General features: G+C 38.1%; 1 protein-coding gene across 1 annotated transcript in view; it reads left to right on the top strand.

Annotated features, from left to right (window-relative positions):
- Positions 1-26,332, top strand: part of LOC106927969 (A-kinase anchoring protein 6) — a 124,742-nt gene extending 98,410 nt beyond the window's left edge. Inside the window, exons 13-15 of the mRNA XM_088004598.1 lie at positions 4,752-4,872; positions 25,234-25,309; positions 26,295-26,332. Coding sequence (XP_087860724.1) covers positions 4,752-4,872; positions 25,234-25,309; positions 26,295-26,332 — 235 coding nt within the window. The remainder of the gene's footprint in view (positions 1-4,751; positions 4,873-25,233; positions 25,310-26,294) is intronic.
- Positions 26,333-27,422: the final 1,090 nt, after the last annotated feature.

Genomic DNA, 27,422 nt, shown 5'->3' with positions numbered 1-27,422 from the left:
CATAATGAGAAACGCCGCCTCAAGGGAAGGAAGCAGTGCTTGCTTGCTGTGCTTCATCTTTTCTGTGTAGCTCTTATTTTATTAGGATGTAGAGAACATGAAATGTGAATAGCTGCACGAAGGTGTTGGAGGAGCAGGCAGGGAGGAGGTGGGAGGAGCAGGAGTTGGAGGGGAGGGAGGAATGCAGTTCACTGTACCTGAGAGGAAAGGAAGAGTTTGGAGATGGAATGGAAAAGGAAGTTCAAACTTTCAAAGAGCCGCTCCTCAAAATGTCAGTTTTACAGCTAACTTAAGCAACCACGATTTCTCTGATATGTATTCTAAAATAAGAAAAAAAAAATGTTATTGTTTTAAGGAAAATCTGGAGAATCTTTTTTTTTTTTTTGTCAAAGAACCATAAATATTTTAGAAAGAAAGAACTTTGAGGACCTTTGGGGGATTTGGGTCATGGGTCATATCTAACTTTGGTCCATTTGAATGGAAAAGCTGCGTAATGAAACGTGAAAAAAACTTGCTTGCAGACACAGCAAATTACACTGATGCGTTTCCTACCATAAATTTGACTGCAACAGCAGGTTCTTTGGGGTCGGAGAAGGAAGAAGAATTATCTCTTCCGGTGATTTTGTCATCTGAGGACAACTAGGAAAGACTGGACCAGGAACAGATTGAGAAGGGGTCAGAAGGGGTCAGATGGGCTGCTGTAAGCCCAGCAAGAAGCAGCCGAAATGTTCATGAAGGACTAAAAATGAAACCCATGCACATATATCCTTTGATATGGTGTGTACCTTTGTTTATAATATAAATGATCATGTTAAGTGCCATGATCAAAATTGCCAAGATCAGTTTTATAAGCTGCTACTTTGTCCACACTCTTTGAACACTGCGATGCAGCTAATACCAAAAGGTTTCAAAAGGCTGGCCTGCTGCATGATGAACAGGAGAGCACAAGCTCTGGAGCAGAATAAAAATGACATTAAGAGTGACAATAGTGTGTGTGAGGCTGAAGGCTTTTAGTGGTGGTAGTGGACAGGTGGAAGATGTCATCAGTTACTTTTTCTAGTAGTCTCCTGTTTTTTTCTTTTCTTACAATTGCCGTGTTGTAAGCACTGTTCAGAAAAAAACATTTACGGTACATATTTGTGTTACCGAAAAGTATTACAATGAAAGTTAAAGAAACTTTCTGTGTAAATATCTCACGTTACAACATGGACACATGCGGCTTACAGACAATAACAGCTTAAATATGCAAACTTCCAAAGCTTGAAGTTAATCTGTTGCTGAAACTGTTTGCAGTGGAATTGTTTCTTAAAGGAGCAGTATTAAGTAAAATGTAATTCTAATGTTATTCTCTCATCAAAATCATATTTTGGAATGTTGCTTTACTTCTTCCATGTATATTTGAGGAATACTTCAGTCTCCCATGGCAAACATTCTGGGTACAGGAACTCTGACCACGCGCTGCCTATTTCCACAAAACTCCACCTCAGAGCTACTGTTTCTTTAAATATGATGCTATAAATATATCAGCTTGTTCAGCCTATTAGAAATGTTTGTCAATTTACCTAATGTTCTTATTCTCTAATAGGATGGTGGGACTGTGGAAAATCTTTTTCCAGGAAGGACCTTTGCATTTTTCCACCTGAAAAAATAATCTGAAATTGTTGAAAGCCCCTTCATAAAGTTTCTATTACCATACCTACTAATTGTACATGATCATTTAAATAACTGCAATACTGACAGGACACAGTTGATTATGTTTTTAAAAGTTGGAAGAGATAAATCACACAGAAAATTTAGTATTGCTAAGAGTAGAGCAAAATGAAGATTTTTTATTTTTATTTTTCAGCAGTGTGATAAAGTATCACTTTGATTTAAGCGTTTTGCATTCACAACTAATTTAATTTTAGTTTTAATTGTAATCAGTGTGTAATATAACATTGTCCTTTGAGAAAATCCAGATTTTTAGAGTTCTTTTAGAGGGATCAGTAGATTTAGTTGTTTAATTCTCAGTTGACATCAGCTTTGTTGCCTTAGGATGTGTGTTTTATGTGTGTACATCAGTTGTGATGAGGCTGTTTGTGACTTGATTGCTGAAGAAAGTACACCTTAGTGTGTAATTGTCTTAGATTGTGTGCATGCTTGCATGTGTGTGAGTGTGCATGTCGTCATGAAAATGCTTTAGGCCCGACAGATTGCCAAAGTGTTGGTTGTGGTGACGAGAGAACTCCAAACTATTTCGCTGCTAATGTTGAGAAACGTGTTGGTGATCCCCACTGAGACTGAAAAACAGAGAATATATAAATAATAAACACACACCTTAACAAAATGGCTGACAGTAATCTGTGTGTTTGAGCAATCGGCCCCTGTTCCAGGAGCATAAATATTATATGTGATCCTGCGTCGAAGAGGATAGTGAAGGTGATGGAGGAGGAGGAAATGGAAACAGAAGCAGCTGCAGATGTGGGCAGGGAGGAGAAAAATGCTGGGAAGAAGATTACAGAGGTAAAATAGTGGAGAGAAAAGCAGAAGAGGAAACATGAGATGGTCTAGTGAAAGAAAATGTGGACATGATACAAAAGGAGAAGGATGTTGGAGATGAAACAAGGATGAACTTGAAGAGAAAAACAACAGAGCTGCTCTTACTAAACGAAAGCTAAGAGAGAATAAGAGACGAAAAATACTGAAATAAAAAATGGGATGAAAGCAGTAAAAAATGAGAAGAGGCAAAATTAATGATGTATAAAGTAAATAATAATGGGGACAAAAAGAAAATAAACTGCAACATTTAAACTTATTTTTTTATCAGTTTCTAAATCAGACCTTCAATATGACAGACAGAAAACAGATTGGAGTTACATTATGACATCTAATCAAAACAAACATTTATCAGTGGTAATTAATTTGAATACCATGGCAGAAGCAAGTCATTTGGTTAAATCTTATGTTACTTTACACTCACATACACACACGCACACACACAAGAATATTATGGAAAAGTTCATTAATTTGATTTGGTCAATTCACTGAGTGAAATGCATTATATAGATTAATTGCATACTGACAGGTATGTTCAAACCTTTGGTAAAATTGATCCATTAAAAAAGCATATTTCTAAAAACCAAAACATATCTTCATGTCGACCAACCACAACAGTACAGACCTGCTTTTACAAAAACAACTTACAGCAAATTAATAAGATATAAATATATGTATGTATAAAATTGCTTTTGAGAACAAGTTAATTTAATTATTTAGTGATTATGACTGTTTTCACCTGGATGCACTGATTTTGTTTAGGTTGACGTTCAAACGGCAGAGGCAAAAATACAAAGTCAGAGAACAGTCAACAGCAGAAACATTAAACATTTTCAAGTGCCATCGTTACACATTTCAGTCCAAATGAAATAAGTTTCGGTCAGAAAGCAAATTTAAAAAGTCATTTGTTTTACCACAGTCCTGCACAGTTACAGCAAATCAAACAAGACCCAATCTCCTCCAACCTTCAGCCTCATTTTAGGAACAACCAACAGGAGGTGGACTGTTGATCTAATGGCTTCTGCTGCCTAATGGTAAACTATAATGCAGAACCAAGTCAAAGACATATGGAGCAACCAGAACATTAATGCATTTAATGGTCAAACATAAGCAGCACAAAGCTTGATAATTCATTTCTGAAACTGTTTGCAGCAGAATTGTTTCTTAAAGGGGAAGTATTGTATAAAATAAACTTTTTTCAGCTTTACATCATGTTAAAAAGCTACTACCTCATCAAAAATGAACCTGGAGTGTTGCCTTAATTCTGTAATCTCCATGGCAACCATTCAGCTGTGCAAAACGCTTGTTTGGACCTAGCATCACTTTCATGGTGCAGCGCCTACTGGGAGCTGCGGTCTCCAACTCCTGCCTCACAGAGCAGCCCTCCGCGATTCCGACATTCAGTTCCTTCAGATTAGCCAGCAGCCATTAGCAATCATCTGATTGAATTGCACGTCTGCGGAGATCATTACACTGTGATGACTTCCTGAAGGCAGCGTTTCAAAAAGAGCAGGAGTTTTTAAAGAGACAGAGGCCCAATTTCAAAGCATTAAATCGGGAAGTTTTCTTTTTAGGTCATGTTTATTTATATGTGTACATAGAAACACAGACATTCTAAGGCAACAAAGCTGATGTCAACTGAGAATTAAAAAACTACATCTATTGATTCCTCTAAAAGAACTCTAAAAATCTGGATTTTCCTAAAGGACAATGTTATACAGCACACTAATTGCAATTTAAACAACTAACATAAAATTAGTTGTGAATTCAGAGAAGAGAGAACTTAAATCAAAATGCTACTTTCACTATCACACTGCTGAAAAATAAAAAAAATCACACATGCGACTAACACATTAACTTTGACAGCCCTAATCAAAACATGTATTTGATTCCTTCATTATCTTTCTTAAATAAACTTTTGTTATGACTTTAAGAAAGACAGTTTAGGTGCTCTTTATCTACATTTTACACTTTTTCCATCATTAGCCTTTGTGCCATAGTTTGCAATGAGAATCGGTCAAAGATTTGTGATTGTGTCTTGATGTAGAAGGGTTAGGGTCAGTGCCTTAACATATCGGTACAGAGTTATCCTGCATAACATCCTACCTGTTGTTTGGATGAAATCATTTAGTAGAGCAAATAAAAGTCAAATAATCATTTCAAAAGTTTTAATCACAGCAACTGAAACTCATGAACTTGTTTCTTTCTATTATTAGTTTGCAGGAGTTTGAAGCAGAGTACCAGGAACTGTGGGAGTGGCTGATGGACATGGATGCTATGGTCACCGACAGCCACCAGTTGATGATGTCAGAGGAGCAGAGACATCACCTCTGCAAAGTAAGATGGGCTGCTTTGTGAGTCTCTTAGACTGAAAATGTTCTTTTCCAGCACAAGTTCTTTGACTTCACAAGTAGTCAGTGACTCCTACTGTCACTGGCTACCAGTGACAGTAGGAGTCAATGAACTGGACCTATGTAGCACATTTCTAGTCATATCAATCATCCTAAGCACTTCTGCACTAGAGCCACATTTACACATCAGTATACAGATTGTTAGTTAGCCTAAGCTGAAACTAAACCCAAAACTATCTGTTTCCAAGACAGCTACTTTTACCAATGAGCTCTCAACATGATAATGATGCATAAGAAACTCTAACCCTGGGTCTGTTGTGGAACTAAAGCTTCCTCATGTCCCAGGGATTCTAATGATTGCATATCATTGGGAACTGTCCAAGCGGGTCACTCAGCTTTGTAAATGTGTGATTTATTTGCAGTGTTAACATGGAGTGGAATTGGTCTCCTCCGCTCTGACTAATGGCAACATTATGCTGTAGGACAGACGACGACCAGACTGACTGCAGTGCTTGATGAGTGACAGGAAGTGGTCAAAGCAGCTCTTGCTGCTCACTCAAGACTTAGTGGGGCTTCAGCTGAGCTGTATACAAGTCTTTAACAACACAGAAAAATGTTACTATTTGTCAATTGCTGTTTTTTTTAATCAAAAGTCACTAGAGGTGTAAGGAAAGTCATTAAATACAGTGACAAAGTTTATAAGTAAGCAAGAGTGAGTCTTCCTTTGCCAACCAACCATTCAAAATATTTCATTGCTGTTGGTGGCACTCATCAATTATTGCATATCAGGCAAGTTGAAGGCCTGAAGGCTTCAGGGTAAAGTGCATTGAAAAACCCAAAATAATTTCAATTTGTCTATCAGCTATTGAGAGGGATTGTTGAACACTGCTCAGATGAGTGACAGTTATTGACCAAATGCTGCTGGTTTGTAACAGTCAGAATTTACTGAACAAATTATTATAGGCACAGGTTTAGATTCACCCTGCTCTGCCAAAAAGATTTGGCCTTGTCTTTTCACTTCTTATTTAAGGTGATCATAAAAAATGTAAATTAATATCTCAACAGTCTATAGCATGAATGCAGTATCAATAAACTATATATTTCATTGTCACTATTAAGGTGCATCAGTTAAGCATCACTTTACCTGCACAACAAAAGTGAAAATGAAATGGATGGAAAAAATAGGACAAAAAAACTGATTTACACATTTTAGCAATTATTGCACATGATTAGTATTAGTGCACATATGCCGATATTGAGATGGCGATCTCAATATTGCCATCTAATATTGTTCAAAGTTATTGATTTGTTTATTATTTTGCATAGAAAGTGTTTTTTGAACAGTTTGTGGAGGTTTGGACTGTCCTGCTGCCTGAAGGTAGGAGCTGAAACACAGTCAGTGTCTTGAGAGAGCTGCATTTTTTTCATGTTCATGGCTTTTGTGATGCTGGAGTTCCTCTGGGTCGGGTTAAGGTCAGAGCCTTCCTCTCTGAGGCTGTGCTGCTGCAGAACCCACACACACATGACTAAGTATGTTCTGGATGGATCACTGGTAAGAGTTTGGTTTGCAGTGGATGATTTTTCCTGAGAGCCTTCAGGAAACAAAATCTCTGCTCTGGATTTAAATTTCAGCTGACTGACAATATTGTAATTGAAAAACTTTGACCCTCCTTTAAAAACTGCAACCTTTATATCTGTGATCCTGTAAATCTTCTGATGGTATATGATTAAAAGCAATCCATTTCTAAAACAAAAAGCAAGGATAGTCTAAATGCTGATTAGAAAGGATCATTTGAACATATTACCACAAAGCAAATAATTTTACTGAACGATGGAAATACAAACTGAACCAGAGAGCCTAGATCAGACAATACAGATATGAGTGAACACTAAAATATTCACAAACCATTAGCTACTGTAGATATACCACCCTCCTCTTTCCAACTTGTAGTCACAGGAGCTACTATGACTACAAGCCAAATCTGATAACCCCTTGAATTATATGTTTGCAGTCATTTGTCATTAAAGGCCATAACAGAACAAGTCAATGATGCAAATATTTGCGGGACCATGTTACATGAAATATCAGGGGGTTTCTATACGCACTAGCTCAAGGGAACGGAGATGTCTTCCATTTGAACCAGAACATATAAAGAATCATAACTTTGTGTTGTTTTCAAAGATTTTTTTGTTTTGTTTTTATGCCTTACTCTGTGTGCTTCTCTCTCTCTCTGTCTCTCTCTCTCTCTCTCTCTCTGTGTGCGTGTGTATGTATGGGTGTTTGTCCATGCGCATGCTTGCCTGTGTGTGTGCACACAACGGCATGATTTATTTATTTGCTTGATGAGAGTCACCTGGCCTGCGAATTATTGATAAGTGTAAAGATGAACTTAATTTCTCCATAGGAGTCACACTTAAATATTCATCTCCTAATGAATATTCATGGAAGCGATGATGCATGCATAAATTTTAGATGACTCCAGAATCAGTGGGCATTGTCTTCTCCTTTTTCACTTTCTCTCTCTCATTTTTTTTGATGTGTCAACTCTTCTGCTGAATTATTGATGTTGATCTCAACAGTATTTCTTCGCCTAGTCCAAGGTCGCTTTGGTATACTCTTTCTTGCCCTCTTCACCACTGCGACTTGCAGAGACAGGTCTGCAGACAGGTCTATGCTGCATGCTGCTCACATATGGATGTTTTTATACCTTCATGTTGGAAACAGCCTGTGGACAGAGATGTCATGTTTTTTGTTTCCCACACTTTATCAGAATTCATCTGCCAGTCCATTGTGCATCTATATATATCACATCTTTGTTCATAAGAATCTAACAAGCTAAATAAATTTTGTGGAACTTACCACAGTGTCTTCTCTGGTAGTCAATTGTCCCGAATTTGATCGTCATTGTCGACACAATCTCCTAAATTCTTGAATTTTCTAAATTTTTAAGGGTAAAATTGTTTTGTGTGTCTTCCAGAATAATAAGATGACATTACTTTGCAGTATTATCTAATATTTTCTCTTTCCACACCAGTTTGGTGAATACTTTCTTAAATGGTCAACCTAAGGCACTGAATCTGCTTTTCTGTGTAACTTTGAGTGAAAATTTAAAATATTGTGTGTGCTTCAAGACCTGTACACACTTACGTCACATTAGATTTACATTTACATCTGCAGGACAGATCTGTATATTTATTAAAATGCATTTCAAGTTATGCCAGCAGATGACCCTACCATAAGAATAAAATACAATTCGTACAAAATTAAATTAATTTTATTTTCATAAGATGTACTATGCAATATCTTTCTGCCATTCCCCTTGTAATGATGGGACTAACTCACATTCTCATATTGTAAAATTGCCCCATATGTAATTGATATTAGTTCAGATGAAACAAATAATACACTCTACAATGTCAACAGGTTAATATGAACCCATTCAAGTGCTAAGTAGATCCAAAAAACAAGTCAACGCGAGGATATGTCACAATTTTCTTCAGCTGAGCAATAAACAAAACTGAAATAATTCTTATTTCCTTTTATTATTTTCTCCACTTAGAAAAGGCAAGTTTTATGATCCACTTCAGTCCTGTTATTTAGACTGTACAAATGCTTATTTTTCCTTCCCGTATTAATGATAGGTCTTAAAATACACTATATTGCTGGAAGTATTGGCTCACCTGCCTTGACTCACATATGAGCTTAAGTGGCATCCCATTCATAATCCATATGGTTCAATATGATGGTGGTCCACCCTTTGCAGGTAGAACAGCTTCAACTTATCCATGACATTACCAGAAGCGCGATTCATCACTCCAGAGAAAGCGCCTCCACTGCTCTAGAGTCCAGTGGTGGCGGCTTTACACCACTGCATCTGACGCTTTGCATTGTCCTTGGTGATGTTTGGATTGGATGCAGCTGGTTACCATGGAAGCCCATTCCATGAAGCTCTCTGCGCACTGTTCTTGGGCTAATCTGAAGGCCACATAAAGTCTGGAGGTCTGTAGTGACTGACTCTGCAGAAAGTTTGTGACCTCTTCGTTCTATGTGCTCCAGCATCTGCTGATCCCACTCCGTCAGTTTACGTGGCCTACCACTTGGTGGCTGAGTTGCTGTCTTTCCCAAACACTTCCATTTCCTTATAATACAGCTGACAGTTGACTGCGGAATATTTAGGAGTGAAGAAATGTCACAACTGGATTTGTTGCATAGGTGGTATCCTATCACAGTTCCACACTGGAATTCACTGAGCTCCTGAGAGCGAACCATTCTGTTTGTAAAAACAGTCTGCATGCCTAGGTGATTCATTTTATACACCTGTGGCCAGGGGCGCTGTATAGTTAGGACCATTCCAAGGGCCCCTGACCAACATGGGGCCCTCCACAATTTTTCTTTTTTTCATAGAAATTAAATGAAATGGGGCCCTGTCAATTACAAAATTAATCATATTGTGTTTTCTAAAATTGTTTTTATCAGTAAAAATTAAATGTTACAACTCCCAGACCAAAAAGCACACATCCATATTTGCACTGAACCCTCCCCTGGATCTGCATGAAATGGTTCGTTCCTGCTTAGCGCACTTGACATTGATGGTGTTCAGCAACAGTCGGTAGAAGACGAGAACGACCGTGGCAGTTATTTTGCTACTAAAAATTTTAGAAGAACAGGTTTTCAAAAACATTGAGAGATAAGAGAGGAAAAGACAAGAGTGTCAGTTTGTAACCCAGTTTTTTCTCCGAGAGTTGGGTAGACTGTGTGAGATTAACCATTCAGCATAGTTAGCTTAGCTACAGAATACTATTTGCCTCCATTTCACTAGCATTTAATGAATTAAGGAAGAAAATTACCAAGATATTCATATATTTATCTTGTTCCCTGTGCCTTTTATCACACTTTACAGATGTGTCAGTCAGCAGCTCTAACCCATGTCCCTCCTGACCAGCCTCTCCTGAGTGAAATTAAAGTTGCAGTATGTAACTTTTTAAAAATATTTGTTTTACATATTTGTTAAAACTGTCATTATATTGTGACAGTATGGCATGAGAGATAATCTGTGAAAAATCTATTTCCTTTGCCTTCTTCCAGTGCTCTCTAGAAACAACCAATCAGTGGCAGGAGAGTTTTAGTGCTGTCAATCACAATCTCATGTGCTGCTCATCTTCCCTCCCCTTGCTCTGTGCTATGCTTTAGTTAGTGCAACCTGTTGTGAATGCTCAGTCTAGTTAGCATAGCTACAAATGACAGCAGATAAATGGTTTTCCTGTAATAAGTTGTTTCCCCCCCATCAGCATATTTAGCCGTGAGTGAATGAGGTTGATTGACGGTGCTAAGACCGTCCTACTGGTTCTGATTGGTTGTTTTGGCCAGAACATTGCATTGCTTTAGCTAGCAATAGTAGTTCAGGGAGGAAGTGGGGGGAGGAGATTGATTGTTTTCACAGATTATCTGTGGGCAATCAAATTTTTTGTCATGGGGCCCAAGATTCCTGGTGGCGCCCTGCCTGTGGCCATGGAAGTGAATGGAACACCTGATTCTGATGGGTGAGGAAATACTTTCGACAGTGTAGTGGGTTTCCACCTGAGTCTTTCTTACACCATAATAACATTTGACGGTGTTTTGTTACAACTACATGGTGCGACATATGCTAACATGGACTGTTATTTTGTACAGATTGAGCTAGAGATCTGTGGCTCATGCTATCTGCTAATGCTAATATTTCTTGATTGTTAGGTTGAATAAATGCAGAACGCCTCCAAATGCAGATCTGGTGTCTTGTCAGTTGTCTGATCACTCCAAATCACATATTATGCAGAAATCCACCAATCACAACAAATCACTAACAACTCCTGCTACTGCATGTGTTGAAGGGAAACATTTTCAGCTTGCCTGTTTTGAGTGCCATGTTTTAAAAAAAAAACCTCCAACCTTCCGGTGTTTTCATTCAGTTGTATTTTGTTTTTTTCACTCTGTGTGGCTGTTAAAGAACCTTGCAGTGATTCCCTTGAACACAGAACTCAGCCTTGTAACCATAGTAATGCCAGGGCCAAACAAAAGTTGTTCTTTTCTCAAATTGTTTCTGCACGTGTGTGTGTGTGTGTGTGGGGGGGGGGGGGGGTGTAGGTGTGTGTGTGTGTGTGTGTGTGTGTGTGTGTGTGTGTGTGTGTGTGTGTGTGTGTGCGTGTGCATGTATGTGTGTGAATTGAAACTGAGGAAGAGTAAGATATGTGACTGTGTGTGTATGTGTGAGAGGCTTTTGTCCTTCGGAAAGGGAAAGCTTGGCTGACAGTTGTTGTGCTAACAGCCTTGGCAGGCTGAGACTCTACTGTTTATTGTGATGTTGTAGATGGATTCACTTATCAACCTTGGATAGGAGGGAGAATAGCTGTGTATATGTTTGTATGTTCTTTGATTCCGATGTGTGTAGTGATGCATGCATCACTACACACATAATACATTTTGGATCATATAAATTGAAATAATAAATGTTTTTGTTTTTGTTGTTTTTCTTGTATAAAGGGAGTAAAACGTCTATCTGCACCAAGTAGTCTAAAAGTAAGCGCAGGAGAATCCATATATTTATTTGCACTGATTCAAGATTTGTCTTGGCAGAAAAAGGTCCAATAGAAAAACCAAGACATTACATCCTCTGTGAGACTCTGCAGTTCATTCTGTAAGATTTTTAAGGACATAGAAGTTTTGGGTCTGCACAATGGCCTCTTACCAGTATAAAACTAAAAAAGTTCCCAGTAAATAGCACAAAGTATTTTAAAAGACATTTCTCACCCAGGGCATTTTCTGCTTCAGCTGATGCAGGTGGGAAGATGGCATAAAGGAATGACTATTAGGACCAACAGAATCAAATAAAGTTTATACCCCACAGCAATAACTAGACAATACATGGACATCACCATGCATTCTTAGACACTTTATATAATGCAAAAAGGAATATACGAAGAAAAAAACTGAATACATGTAAACAGACATCTAATCTACTTACTCTTGATCAGCTGACTAATGCGTAAACAGGATTGACTGACCCTCATTCATAATTTGCATGCTGTTTATATAAAATAAAATATCTATGGTATGTTGATGTACCGTATTTTCCGCACTATAAGACGCACCTAAAAACCTTCAATTTCCTCAAAAGCCGACAGTGCGCCTTATAATCCGGTGCGCCTTATATATGGACCAATATTGAGCCACAACAGGTCCAGCAACGGACCTTACCACAGGGGCCGCGTTTCATTGGCTAATGCCCATTTTAGGTCACAGTGCAGCTACCACGTGCGTGACCGTCTCACAAACACAAGCTACAGTAGTAAACATATGCTAATGTACATTGTGGACCATCAAAACCATGAATGCCGACTTACCCAGCCTTGCAAGAACAATAGGCATCAGTGATCTTGTCCACAGCTATATTTATGCTGAGGGTGTGAGGATCTGCTGTTTTCCTCATCTATCGGTAGCTTTTAGCTGTGACGCGCACAATGTTGGAGGCATCCAGTGGCTCAAACACCTTGATGTCGTCCAAAAAAGATGACATGAACTTGTTGGTTCCCCTGTCCATTGTCGTGGCTGATATGTTGTGAAAATCCGGCAGAAATGCTACGCTAATTAACTCAGATCGAAATGAAAGACGTCATGTTTACACAGACATGCAGTAGGCTGCTTACGTAGTTGGTCCACTACGGTAAGCAGCCGCCAACTTCTTTTTCCCCGTAGAAGAAGTAGTGCGCGGTGCATGCTGGGATAGTTGTCAGAACACTGGTTTGTTAATAAAGTTTGATAATACATTTAAAGGGGGGGAGGGGCAGGGGAAGAGAGACAGAGACTGCAGCGGCAGCGTGTCGGTTGGTCTGTGTTACCCAGAAAGCAGTTGGGCATAATATCGCAACACCAACACCGTGAGTGAAACAACGACTGCGCCAGCCTACTATATAAAGTACTCGGGGACCATTTCTTTATTAATGTGGATGTGTAATAATAGAGTATGAAGCGTCTATTCTATGCGCCTTATAATGCGGTGCGCCTAATGTATGAAAAAAGTCCTAAAATAGGCCATTCATTGAAGGTGCGCCTTATAATCCGGTGCGCCTTATAGTGCGGAAAATACGGTACATCGTTGTAGCTCTGACAGTCATGCAGTCAGACTTTGTTTGACTGCATGTTAAAAAACTTTAAAAGTGAAAAAGTGTAGGGATGATACATGGTTCCCTGTGGACAAATCAGAAAATTCCATTTAAGATTTAATTTGACGTTATTTCTTTGCATTAAGTCATCACAGATGTAGCTCCACTCCTTCTTGCTTCCCTCCCTCTCCTGCTCTTTCTCTGTCGCTCTCCCTGCGGCGAGTTCCAGTAGAGTCCAACTAATTACAGTGGCTATCAGGAGAGTGTATATGAATGTGTGTGTGCATCCCTGCCGCTAAATTCTCATTTCAAATAGCCCATGGTGCTCTGATGGAGCACTGAACCACTGGTACACACACACTCACACAGTGTCCCACTCATACACACACACCTGCTCATTAACTAGGTTCCAAAACCAATCACAGCGAGTGTGACAGAGGAGCTCTGTCTGAAGTTATACTTACAAGCAGTGTGTGTCTTATTGGCTGTCTGGTTATCTCTAGCTTACCAAATGAAGAAACACTAAATAAATTAGCACACACTGGTGTACTGAAACTACTTCCTTTGAAAAAAGGCATTTCATATTTAAACACAATTATTTCTTACTACTGGAAACTTTCTATTCATGCATGACGCACGAAGCAAGGCCAAAGTTGCATTCCATGAACTCAGCCTTTTTTAAGGTGTCGACGTCTTAAAAAAAAAAAAAAAAAAAAAAAATATATATATATATATATAATTTACCTTTCAAAATACAGTGGAGTCCCTCCTATTCATGATTCAGCATTTACAGTTTATTTCTTAAATCCAAATTATTCACAGAAATTCTGCCTATTTGCATATAGTTTTAATACAGCATGTCTCAAATAGAAATTAAGGCTTAAAACCATCCTGTAGAAATAATCTACATAATGTTTCACTTAGTGAACTGAGCTACTGAAATACATTCACTTTTCAATAGTTTCTAATGTATTGAATGAGGCTTGTGGAGATTTTGAATATCAAAATAGATATTTCATAAAAAGAAAAAATAGTCCAAGCTGACATCGAAATGAAACACCATTTAGAGGACTGCACCCATCTGCTCTGTTTTTCTATAGAATTAAAAATAAGAAAATTAATGTGACTAAAGACAAGAGAATAGAAGACAATAATCCAATGCAAAAATTACATATAAATGAAAAGTTGACAACTTTCTCAAAGCTGTTTCCAGCAGTAATTTTTGTTTAGTTCAAAGTTTACATAAAGAACAGGAATTTCCTTGTTTCAGTAAGTATCTTCTCATCACTGTGAACAGAAGTCACATTTGGGGTACCCCAAGGATCAATCCTGGGATCTCTTTTTTTATATATACATGCTCCCACCAGCTCAGGTTAAGAAGAAATAAGATTAGATAACATAACTATGCAGATGATACGCAGCCCTACATTATGATGTCACCAAGTGACTCTGAACCCATCAACGCTCTGAATAGATGCTTAGAACAGATAAATGTGTGGATGTGCCATAACTATCTGCAGCTGAACAGAAACAAAACTGAAGTTAATATCTTTGGATCTAAAGTGTGTAGTCAGCACACAGCTTCTTCTTCTTCTTCTCTATAGAGTTACTTTTGATTAGTAGTAGGAGGAACATTGAGCAACATATTTTATGTGTATTTTCATAATGATTTTGATGATGGCAAGACGTAATTTGTGTTGTTTGTCTCATAATTGGTAAATATGATTTTATGATGCACTTTAAACTGCCATGATGCTGAAATGAACTTGACTTGATTATTTTTCACTAACTCTTTCAAGCAGCCCGACCATATCTCAAAGAGAGAGACAGGGGGATAAGTGAAGTTTAGTATTAACCTGTGAGAGTGAGACAGAGAGAGAGACTAGGAGAAAGAGGTTGAGAGAAAATCTTTAATTAGAGACAGATGACTTTGCCACGCCTCAGAAGGTTGGAATTACACTCTAGGCTATGAGGCGAGGCTAATTTCACATGTAATTGTTGCCACGATCCTTGCTGTGTTAGTAATGCTCTCACCCTCCTTCTGCTAAGAGCTAAGGAAAATAAAATGCAAACGAAAGATGAAGCGAGGGGAAAGAATTTGTTTGAAGATAGGAAAGAATTTTGATACTTCCAATGAGTAAAAGGAAATGTAAATAATAAAATACACAAATAGAAAGTAGTTAAATAAAGAAAACATAAAAAAAAAGACAAAGGACAAACACTTAATAAAACTCACAGCAGCCGTGTCAGGAATAAGTTAAAAGAAGAAGAAAAAACAGCAAAATAAATGTCAGTGAACAGAAGAAAAATGTGGAAAAATAGGAAATCAAAGAACATTATTTTAATGTTTCTTTCTATAGATTATACTTTACACAAATTATATAGTAAAAAGTGGTTAAACATAGTAGTAATTGCCCAACATCATAATCAGATCAATCACTGTTTTTGCAGAAATTGTCTGGCAAATGTACTGAGAAGGTTACATTTCATCAGAGGTCATCTGGACTGATAAAAGCAAGATTGTTCCTTTTGTAAATGGGTCAGCTGTAACACTAAGCTTATTAGAAATACAAACAGGGATTTATGTTTTAAGAAAATATAATAAACATATAAAAACATGTTGGAGTCAAATTTCTGAATCAAAGAAAGGGCTTTTGTTTCTGCAATCACTAAAATTAACGCCCATTTGTCCCTGTCTTCATATTCTCCACTTCTTTATAATATATTACAAGTAGGATCTGAGGGTTTTTCCTCAGTTCTCAGTAATAAAGATATTCAAATTTAGAGTCAAAATCACAACATAATGAACAAGTCAAGTTTATTTGCATAACACAGTTCAGCATCAAGCCAGTTCAAAGTGCTTTACTTGACAAGAACATAACGACTAACAAACAAACCAAAAAGGAACACAAAGAAACATTCTGTATTCTGCCGCAATGCAGTGGCAGAATAAAGACAAGTAATGAAAAGTCCAGACCACAATTAATCTATTTTTCAGTCATTATTAAGCAAAGGCAGTTCTAAACATGTGAGTTTTTAGCCTTGATTCAAAGGAGCTCAGTGGTTCTGGGGATGCAAAGCAGAACCAGAAGACCTGGACGGTCTGGAAGGTTGATACAACAGCAGCAGATCTTTAATTTATTGTGGCACTAAACAGTTCAGTGATTTATGAACTAACAGAAGTATTTTAAAACTGGGGTGATGTGCTGCCTTCCTGTTTTTCTTTTTTTCTTTTCTTTGTTTATGCAGATATTAGCTAACACGTCAGTCTAACAGAAGTCAGCAGTTTCATATATATATATATATATATATATATATATATATATATATATATATATATATATATATATATATATATATTCTTTCTAGATGCCCTTTCCTTTTATACTGTGGGAACTATCCTTTCCGTCCCCTGGTTTCTCACCAGCCAAGTTGCTGGTTGATGGGATCCATGTACGGGTTGCAGAGAGGGCAGAGTCTGGAACAGCAGTCTGTGTCAGGTGGGAGGAAGTCGAGGATCAGCTGCATAACTAGAGGAACCTGGATATTGGAAATGTGCTTGTTTTGGGGGAATGCAGTCCTCATGAAGTTACCTGTAGGGTAATGTGTTTTGACTAACGGCTGTTGGATGTTCTTCAGTCAAAGTTTGTAGGAGGAACTGCAATCTTTGGACTCTGCCATGCTTGCATCAATCTGAGATAATAAATAAAACTGTGCTACAAGATTCAGATGGAGATTAAAATTTCTGCAAATGTTAGCAATATTTGGTAGACCCTCAGTCTCGAGATGGAGGATCTGCCTGGGATGGAGGATATTGTTTATGGAATATTGACATAGTTGAGTTATTTGTCTATTTCTGGACAGACAAGTTTGTTTTACTTTAAAAGCTTTGGACTGAGAGCCTGTCATTGTTCAGTAGTCAGTAAATGAGTGTTTAGAAATGTGTATGATCTGTTCAGCATCACTGTCCTCTAAGCTTCTACAAAATCTCTTTGCTTTATATCTCTACTATTTTGTCCTATGTGTATATTGCGAAGTATGAATTAACTCTTTGTGTGTGTGTGTGTGTGTGCGTGCGTGCGTGTGTGTGTGTGTGTGTGCGTGCGTGCGTGCGGATTATATGTCCTGTGGGAGGCTGTTTCCTCTGCGTTTGTTCTGTCAGTCTTGATAAAGTCGGGGATATATCTGCTTTAGAACAAAGAGACACGACTCAGCAGCATCTCACTAGCTTCCCCCCCTCCTCAGCCCCTTCTCTCTCCAGCTCTGTATCTCGTCTCTCTTGAGACCCCCTCATCTTCCCAGGAACACTTTCTGAGTGAAACCTGACACTAACTCTCTCTCACACGCAGAAACAAGCTGAAATCTAACGTGGAACTAAAAGTAGTTTGACGTGGAGCACTGAGCCAAAGTCATACCAAGGTTGGCTCCAAGCCTGTTCAGAGATTTGGTGGGAAACAAGCATAGACTTAGATGATATACAGTAATCTGATTTAAATAAATATTTCATATATTTTGAAGTTTTTTTTTAATCTAATCAACTTTGTATGGTTATAGTAGGAGGTGAGATTAGGGATTTCCTATGATATTAAATATTTTACATTTGCAAATAACTATAAAGTAGCCACTAGTTGCTTTAGGTCGTGTCTATATTCAGTCAGCCTTTTGATTATCAACACTTCTGCTCCTGGTCTGTTAGGGATAATCTGTGGCATTAGGATGCATTCATAGTTGGAATTGGTGTTCATTGTGACAACAATGTTGAATTAATCCAACAGCTTGGTTGGATTAATTAGGTTAAGACATTTCTCAAAAACTCAGCTTTTATGACACAATCCTGCACTTTTTTCTAGCTTTGCACTTTGGTTATAAATAAATGGTGCAAATAACCTCTAGGTACAAATCTTGTTTTTTCTGCTAAAAACGGTTCATCTGAGTATGAGAGGAGCAGGTGACACCATACGAAAGGAGAGCCGATGCAGACGGCTGAGGATTAGCTAATCTGATGTTCTTTATTATAACATTAGCACAAGCGTTTTGTCCCGTCCATCCCAAACTTTTTTGAGAATAGGTAGCTGACTGTAACAAAAGCAACAATCTGCTGCATGAGGTGTCTGTTGAACTAAATGTCCATCTCTGTGATTTTAGGGTCAGTTTTTCACACATGTAGGTTTGGATTTTTTTCTCCTTTAAACAAACATCTTTGTTCCGGAGTCGGTCTTCATTTAGATATCGGACATCAGTGTATCCGGACAGAAAGCTGACAGTTAGGAGTTTAAGAAGCAGGTCACTGAACACCATGAGTCACCAGAACCTTTCAGTAACATTAACAAGGTTCCCCTTATGTTTGATTATTTCTAAATAAGTGCAACTTATACTCCTCTCTCTTATGAAGAGAACACAAAACATATGTTTTTGCATTTTTTGACTGATGCGACTCATACTGCAGAGCTACTTGTAGTGCGTAATAGAATAAAGTAATAGAAAAAAGCTGCACCAGAGTTACAAATCTCTCAAATAAGTTGCATTTTCCTGAGCTTTCTTTTTCAGTTCTGTTTCAGGAACTAATCAGTGCTGTTTTTCTGACAGTTTTACATCTTCAGGTGAAGTCTGTTGTTTAGGTAATGTTTACTGGGTTATTTTTCTGCCTTGTCTTTCTATTTATTTAACTGCATGAGTCATCTGTCTACAAAGAAAAATTGAGAGATGTTTTATATGACAGCTTTAGGGATATTTTCCATTTAATCTGAAAATATATAAACTAGTAAATAAATTTATGAAGTAATGCAGAGATTGTTTCCTTTAAGATTTAAATGATCACTGATGAATACTGCTCAGTTTTTACTCTCTCCCATATTTTTTCTTTAAATTTGTGTTTATCTCAGCAGACTTATAAAGACCTCAAACTGTTTGTTTTGTACAAATACCCTGAGAGCCAACCACACAACCTCCATACACACGTGATTCGATGCAAGGCTGTATTTACTGGTCAGTCAAATGGCTCATTCATCGAGTTTCCATGGTGACAATTCAAACATGTTGCCAGGTCTTTTGTTATTGCCTCATTTGCAATGCCAAAGTCTCACCCACTTTTTCCTCTGACAGAAGGCTTTTCTAAACTTTCAGAAACTAACACCAACACATAGTCAAAATTTATGCAAAATGTATAATTACACTAGTTTATTCTCCTTTTATCAACAAGAGGTGAAAGTTAATGACACTCAATAAAATAATGTCAGACTCTTTAGTTTTAGATACACAAATACCTTAAAAGCACAGTAAAATGAAAAAAAAAACAGTGTTAACTTCCATTACTTCCAGCAGGTCTTCATGGAGGAGTCAACACCGATTGATGAACTGATAAATGGAAAATTCTGCATCTCTTGTATTTGTTCAATATTCATCCATGAATGATCTAATGGACTGGTCCAATTTCAGATATGCTGCCTTCTATTATCCAAGTAGTGGTTATAACACCTGGGAATGTAGCGGCCTCTCTGGCTTGTAGCATTTTATAGACTTTATAAGATTTATATACAGTTGTTTTAGAATTTGTAGATGCTCCAGTTTAAAAACTTATTTTTGGATGGAACAAACTGATTTCTAGAGAGGCCCATCATGTCTATTACAGCTGCTCTTCCCAAAATTGAAAGATGGTGAGTGTTGCACTTTGAGTTTAAATTATTGGGATATGGTTTAACCATTTTAGTTAGCCTGGTGGAGATTTAATGCCATAAGAACCTGCCATATGTTGGGCACTGAAATGAAGATCATCATAAGTTTATCCTAGTGCGGTCCTCTGTTGTTTTTGGTCCATACAGTAAACAGTCAAAATGACAAGAGTTACTGACTTCCACCATAAAAAGTCTGAATTTCTTCAGTCAGTAGGAGAACTGATTGTGAAAATGATACGTGCTGATATACAGTATAAGAAGCAAACAAACATGTAAAGCAGCAATATGATGGTAATATTTGTATGAAGACCGCTGTTATTTATGAATTTACAGCAACATTTTTATGTTAGGGTTCATGTGGCTTTTGTAAATGCCTGTTTTAAGGACAAAATTAATTACAGGATTTGATCTTTTTACTCTGAGAATTGTGTGAAGAAAACATGGACCCAATTATAAGTTGTATTTCCCAGTAACAACCAATATTTTTAAATTTATTTTTTTATTTTTCCATCCATATTGATTATCATCATAATTCACTCATAAATGTTATTTTTTTGCAGCTAATCAAGAGGAAAAAAGGCACCAGTCACAGGCAAAACCTTTCAAACTTTCTGAACAAAAACATTCAGAGGTCACAAGCATCAGAAGCCACCACATTTATTAACAGAAATAAAAACTGTTCTGAAAAAAACATTCTAGAAAAAGAAAATTTGTAACACTTTTGACAAAGTCGCTTTGCTATGCAGCCTCTAATTTCCCTCATTTGGTGGATGAATCTGTGAGAAGAGCAAGGGGGAAAAAAATCTAATGTTCAAATTACATTAGATGTTTTTCATGTATGACTGCCTTTTTGCTGACATTTCAGCTCTGTGCTCATTAATATGGAGACCAAATTAAAGTTATGATTGCTTGTTGATTTTCTTCCCTCTATACCCTCTCCTCCCCTGCTCCCATCCCTCTTTTCTTCCCTACTCCCTCTTTTCTATTTGCTTTTCTGCTTTGTAAGACATTTATCCCCTAAGTTTTTACATGTACTTTAAAATATGTTTTGCTAAAGTTTCTGTTACATGCAGAAACATAAGAATCAGTGCTTATATTTCTTAGTAGAATAACTAATTTAATAGCAAATAGCAAACATCCCAATCACACTGGGGATTCAAAGAATGGGCTACACATCACCTGACCTACAATTGCTGCAAATTTCACATCACATCATCCATCCATCCGTCCGTCCGTCCGTCCGTCCGTCCGTCCGTCCGTCCGTCCGTCCGTCCGTCCGTCCGTCCGTCCGTCCGTCCGTCCGTCCGTCCGTCCGTCCGTCCGTCCGTCCGTCCGTCCATCCATCCATCCATCCATCCATCCATCCATCCATCCATCCATCCATCCATCCATCCATCCATCCATCCATCTTCTTACACTCTTCTCCCTAGTGGGGTCAGTTGGTGTGCTGGTGCCCATCTCCAGCGAACAAGGCGGGGTCACCCTGGACAGGTCGCCAGTCCATCGCAGATTTCACATCATATAAATCTAATTAGAAAAGAAAGAAAAAAAAAAAGAATAAATCTAAGGAACTTAATGTGATCAACAGGTGAGAAAAGTCCCTTCCTTTCAGCAGATCCACAGCCAGAGCGACAATCTGCCACAGCTGTCTTGGAAAGGCAGAAAAACCCATTCAGTTATGACTTCTTTGGGAAAATAAAAACAAAGTAAGGTTTTGGTAGTTGTAGCTTGGGCAGTAGCTCCTTCCAGAATAGAGACACAGCTAAGCACCGAACTAACATGAGAACAAAATATAGGAAGTGTATCCAAACATTTTGTACCACAAGCCATCTTCAGCAAGTTGAAACTATTCAGGGAGGCTACTTATTGATTAAAAAAATGCAAAAATATGATTTTGTTTTTCTTTTTATCTCCACACCAATAAATTAGACATGTATTTTTTCAGTGAAACAAGACAGAAAGATACAAATAATTGCAGATCAAAAAAAATAGTCTCAAACATGTACCCTAAGAAAAGAAAGCTGGGTAGTTTCCTAATGTTTTGGATAAAATGTTTTCCATTTTGTTTATCTATACTTTTTTTTCTTTCTCCGTCAAAACAGACAATCTTCTTTGAAACATTTTCTGTATTTAGACAAGGTTAATGAATGTGTTACCAAAAAGTCTGTTTTTTGGTAACACTAAAAAACATGTCTTATGTTTCTGACTTCTCTTGATACTATTGATGGGATGAAATATGAGAAAAAATATTATCTTTTGAAAACATTTTTTGACTTTTTGATTAGGTCACGCTTTATATTTTTGGGATTTCTGCTTTTTTTAATGTTGCAGTATAAACTGCCAATTTGTTGATGACTGAAGTCGATTTTAAATATTCAAAGTCTTTCTTTTGTTGAAAGCATGATGGTCTCCTTTCATGACGTATTGAGATGCTAACATGGCTAAGTGCTCTGGTTTCTTAGTTGAAGTTCAAGTTGCTAGCTTGTTTCTCTTTTCTCATACAGCAAACTTTTTCATTCTTAAGCTCTGTTGTTGCTCAGCTTGGAGGCCTTTCGTACCTTTGTTGTGTGCAAGCAAATTTTCTGGGTGGGTTTTTCTGTGATGTTTGGCCTGAGCCTTCATGTTTCTTTTAGTGTTGACAAGTTTTCACATTTATTTGTTGCATTTCTTACTCTCCTCCTTTCTCTCTTCCTCAATCTGCTTTTTCGTCTTCCTCTTCCTCCTTTGCGTTTTTTTGGTCTCCAGGCCAGCGCTTCTCAGTCCATCCTTGCATGAAGACTGACTGGGGGCATGAATACATCACAACTAGCCATCCATGCATCCCCCCCAACCCACCTCCTTCCACTCTCCTATTTTACCAAGATCCCTCTCTCAGCACTTATCTCAAACTTTGAATCTCATGCATTTTAATCAACACGTCTATCTCACGCGCTCCCCCTCTCCCTCTTTGACTTTGCATCAGTGGCGTCTTTCACACAAACAACAACAAAACAGCAGCGCTCTTCTTCTTCTTCCCCACCAGCTCCATGTCCCCTTTTTAAATCAATATTTGCCATCAGCAGATAAATTGTATAATTTCCTCTCTGTTAGAGGAATGTGACGCTGACATATTTACTTTCCACTTGTTTTCTTTTTTTTACCATTGATTCCTTGTTTTTGTGGCGTGGCTATTAGCTATCTGAAGGGGATGGATGGCCATGAAGTGAAGAGCAATAGCATCTCCATCAGAATAGTTGACATTGAAAAATGGCCACCACCTTTTTGATGACAGCGCAGCAAAAACGCACTTGCGCGCACACACACACACACACACACGCACGCACGCACGCACGCACGCACGCACGCACGCACGCACGCACACACACACACGCACGCACGCACGCACGCACGCACGCACGCACGCACGCACGCACGCACACACACACACACACACACACAGATACACACACACACAAAAATGCAGGCAGAGCAGAGACATTTAAATATTCAAACAGGCACAGGCGTTAATGATAAAGGACAAGGGAAAAGTAGAATCAAGTAGCTATCGATGCAGAAAATGAAAAGAGGGGAAAGAAAAAAGAGAGGCAGAAAATTAAGTAAAAAAAAAGATGGAGCTATTGCAGGATTTACGAGAGGGGACGGATGGAAACACATGGAAAAAAGCTGGATGAATTAGGCAAACACAAGTGAACAGGATGGACAGTTTTACAGTAAAGTTACTAAAGATAGAACATTTACTTCTGTGGGTTAAACAAGAACAACAAGAAAAATATGATGTGAAAACATAAAATTTCAAGTTAGGAATAAATATGTCATTGCTATAAACAAAATGGCAAAGAAATACAGAAAAATATACAAAAACTGAAGAAAGATACCCAGAATGTCTAGTCTCATACAACACACTACAAATATGAAGTAAACAATGGAAACAGAAAAACAGATTTTCAAGGAAATTGATCTATAACAAATATCAGTATCAACTGAAGCCAGATACTTACATACACTGTGTGAAAATGATGAAGTTTTTCTCACTGACATTAGAATCAGACAAAAGAGTAAAAAAAAAACAAAAAAACTTTTAAATAAAACAAAATAAAAGATAACAAATCCTACCAGTGTGGTTGATGGACCCACACTGCTACCTTTGTGAAAATTTGTTGTGTGTTCATGCATTTTGTTTTTACCTTGTTTCTTGGTGGGTCTGTTAATGGGAGGAGTAGTGGACGATAAAAGGCTGCTGCTCAGACCCGAGGCTGCTGTGAAGCAGAGTAAACCAACATCAGTGTTGCTGAATAAACACCCAGTGGGTCTGCACCTTTCCTCTGCCTCAAGTCTCCTATTTGATCCAGCCGCTGAGGGACATTCTAACAGGCGGAACTAGTGATGTCATTAATGTACCACACTTTCATCCAAAATGACCGACTTCCTGTTGAGTTTGCGCAATGGCTCCTAGAGAATTTTACATAGGTCCTACAAGTTACACATGCACCGAATTACATGATTCTCGGCTTGGGGTTGATTTCATAAATATTTCCAGGGGGCGCTGTGGAAGAATTAGGCCACGTTGGATAAATGTTGGACTGCATTCCGTTTAGGGGGTGAAGTAGAATCGATCATAGTAGTTTTGGTGCAGCTTGGCTGAACTATATGTACTTTAGAGCCCAATGTTTGGCATCAATGTGACATCTGTCTGCACCACGCTCACATCCTCCACTAAAACCGCTCAGTGGTGGAAACCAAGTTACACCAACACGTCTTCCATGTTGATTAGGTCACAAGGGTCAGCTAGGAACTGTTCAAAGTAAAACATTACAAGTCTTGTTCTTAGTGGCTGTGGCTTCATTGATGTCATGATTTGACCATTGAATATTGTCATATGGCCTCTGTGGACTTCTACATCTCTAACCTGACTGTGGTTGAGTTGAGCAGAAAGGGAGGAAATCTGAAACGCGTCTAAAACCAACATAACCAAAAAAGGAAACTTTCTCTGGTTTTCTTACTAACAGGATGTATATAGCATGGTGGCAGTTTACGAGTTAATAAACTCGTGATTTTAGATGCTAGTCACAATGTATGTGAAATAAATTGCAGTTCTGTTTGATTTTAAAACTGGCTCTTTTGTTAAAATGCTGTAAGTTGTCAAGTACAAAGGAAAGAAAGGCAGCAGTGTAACTGTTTCTCTGGAAGAGGGATTTCAGAGACTAAAAGTTTGCTATTTTCTTCCATCTGACTTGGTACAAAAACACAAACCAGAATAAACGGAAGTGAGCTATTCGACAAGACTTTGTGATGCAAAGCCATGTCTATTCAAGAAAAGAAACAGTTACACTCAGCATCCTGCCATCAAATAATGTTTTTACCTCTGCAGCAGTTTTTATCATAATGCGGTCTGTGCATGTAAAGTGAAATCTGCTGCCAAAATATATACCGTTTTAGTAAACCCAGTGAGGCTGTTAATATCCAGAATTGAACGTGAAAGACATTAAAGCAAAAGGAACATGTAAAGTTTGTCTGTGTTTTGCATGTGTTTTCCTCTCCAGAGCAGTCTGGATGAGCTGATGATGATGGAGAGCCGGAAGACGAGTCTGCTCAGGCAAGCTGCCAGTCTGAAGAGGAGTGGGTCTGAACTACCAAGCAACTTGCACATCAAAATACACAACCTCACACACACTTGGCAGCAACTAGAGGTAATACCCGCAAAAGGACAAACACATTAATATTATTGGGAAGATGTAAAATATCTAATAACGTTGTACAGTGGTGAGCCAGGCTGTAATGGAGAAAGCATATTTCTGTTTTCCAGCTCTCCAATTGGCCCAACAGAAAATCAGCTGCTGGTTTTCCTGAACAGAGCTCATTCTTTCATTCTTCTGCACATTCTTTGCTGCCATGCTTGTTTGTTGTTTCTATGTTCAGCTGACCGGCCTCTTTCTCCAGCTGTTCACTGGCCTGTGAGTGATGTCAGCTAAAGTGGCCGTGTATTTTATATCTGCGAGAGGGAATGCTTCAACGGGAGGTTAAAATGAAACATAAGTTATGCTTGCCACACAAACAGAGAGGAATAATGGAGTATGGAACACCATATGTGTGTGTGTTCATGTGTTTGCATGTGTGTCATTACTTTTCATGCATAGTCAAACACAAAGATAATTGTCTCATGCACACATTCAAAGTTTTTGGGAGTGTGTGTACATTAACATATGTATCAAATTCTCTGAGACCGATTTCATTTTAGAAATTAAACAGCAGCAGCAGCAGACGAGTCTCTCTCTCTCTCTCTCTCTCTCTCATCCTTTCCTTTCTGCTGTGTGTGTTTCCGCAACAATAACCAGACTGTGATTAAACTTCTATTACTGTTGAGGAAACAGTTGGACTCATTCAGACTCCGATATATTTGTCAATTTGTCACCAACATGCAAAAATACCCTGGTTGGTGATACAAAAATGTTAATTATATTTTCTCTAACTTTGAGAAATATAGGACTTTTTATATTTTATTTACGGTGCATTTATTTAAGAGTAATTTAAAAATAATAACCAGAATGAAAGAGAAACTTGAATTTAGTGATTTTTAAAACAGGGCTTTTTGGTTTTTGTGCAGATGGAGTCTGTCCCTCTTTGGTCTGCATCGTACCATAGAGGGACAAAATATTTCTAATTGATCCAATATTTATTATAAGTCCTGAAATGTGATCTGTGATTCCACTGGATAAAACATCACAGTAGGGCTCAAACCTTTTGTCAAGCCCAACAATGCAGCTCACATTTACAATCATCACAATACATATGTAACTTAGCATTACAGAAAGGTACTCTAAGGTTTGGATTCAAGATAACGTCTTGCAGAGAAATGTTCACTTCTGTTTTACCTGTAATCTGTTGATTTTAAAGGAGCAGCATTACATAAAAATAATACATAATTGTGTTCCCCAGAATCACCATTGAGCTTTAAATTGTGTTATTCTCTCATCAACAAAATACCTGGAGTGTTGCCTTGATTCTTTAATTCATGCTTGAGAAATCCTTGAAATCCCACGACAACCGTTCAGGGAGTGGTATAACAGAGTTCTGCCTTTTTGACGAAGCTTCCCCTTGACGCTGCAGTTTACAAGCCGAGTTTTCTCAAAACAGACCGCCTGTCTCCCATGACAACCCCACTCAGCTCCTCCAGACTAGCAGCAGCAGCAATTAGCAAACAACTGGTGGAACCATGAGTTAGCTGAGCTCATCATACAAATGACTTTTCAGTGAAACGTTTTTAAAGGCTTGAAAAATAACTGTTATCATGACGCACTAAAGGAGTGTTGGAAAGAGCAGGAACTTCTTAAAGAAACAAGAGGCCCAATTCCAAGTCATTACATTGCAAAGTAAAATTGTTTTTAAAGTGGACATGTCATGCTTTTAAATCTTGCCTTTTCACATGTAAATCATTCATGTTATGGTCTATATAAAATAGAACTTCAATCCTTTGGTCTGAATTCCTGGTTATTGCAGCTCCACAGACCCTCCTTTACCTCTGCTCTGAGGCTCTTTTAAGAGCAACTCGTTTTGCTGCTGTCTTTTTAAATGTGAGACATTTCATGCCCCGCCCTCCTCCAGGTAACACAACGTTCCACTACACCCCAGTTGGCCATTTTTGTAGTTTAATAGCAGCGATACAATTATGTACCAACAGAGAAACTTTTTATTCCCAAGTTTATTAAAGATGTCAGCAGCAGAAGACTCGTCC

The sequence above is a fragment of the Poecilia mexicana genome, unplaced genomic scaffold (genome assembly GCF_051168715.1).
Source record: "Poecilia mexicana isolate PSO_F unplaced genomic scaffold, ASM5116871v1 scaffold_3, whole genome shotgun sequence".
Classification (NCBI taxonomy): domain Eukaryota; kingdom Metazoa; phylum Chordata; class Actinopteri; order Cyprinodontiformes; family Poeciliidae; genus Poecilia; species Poecilia mexicana.
The sequence above is the reverse complement of the archived record's forward strand: the minus strand, read 5'-3'. Positions and strand labels throughout refer to the sequence as shown.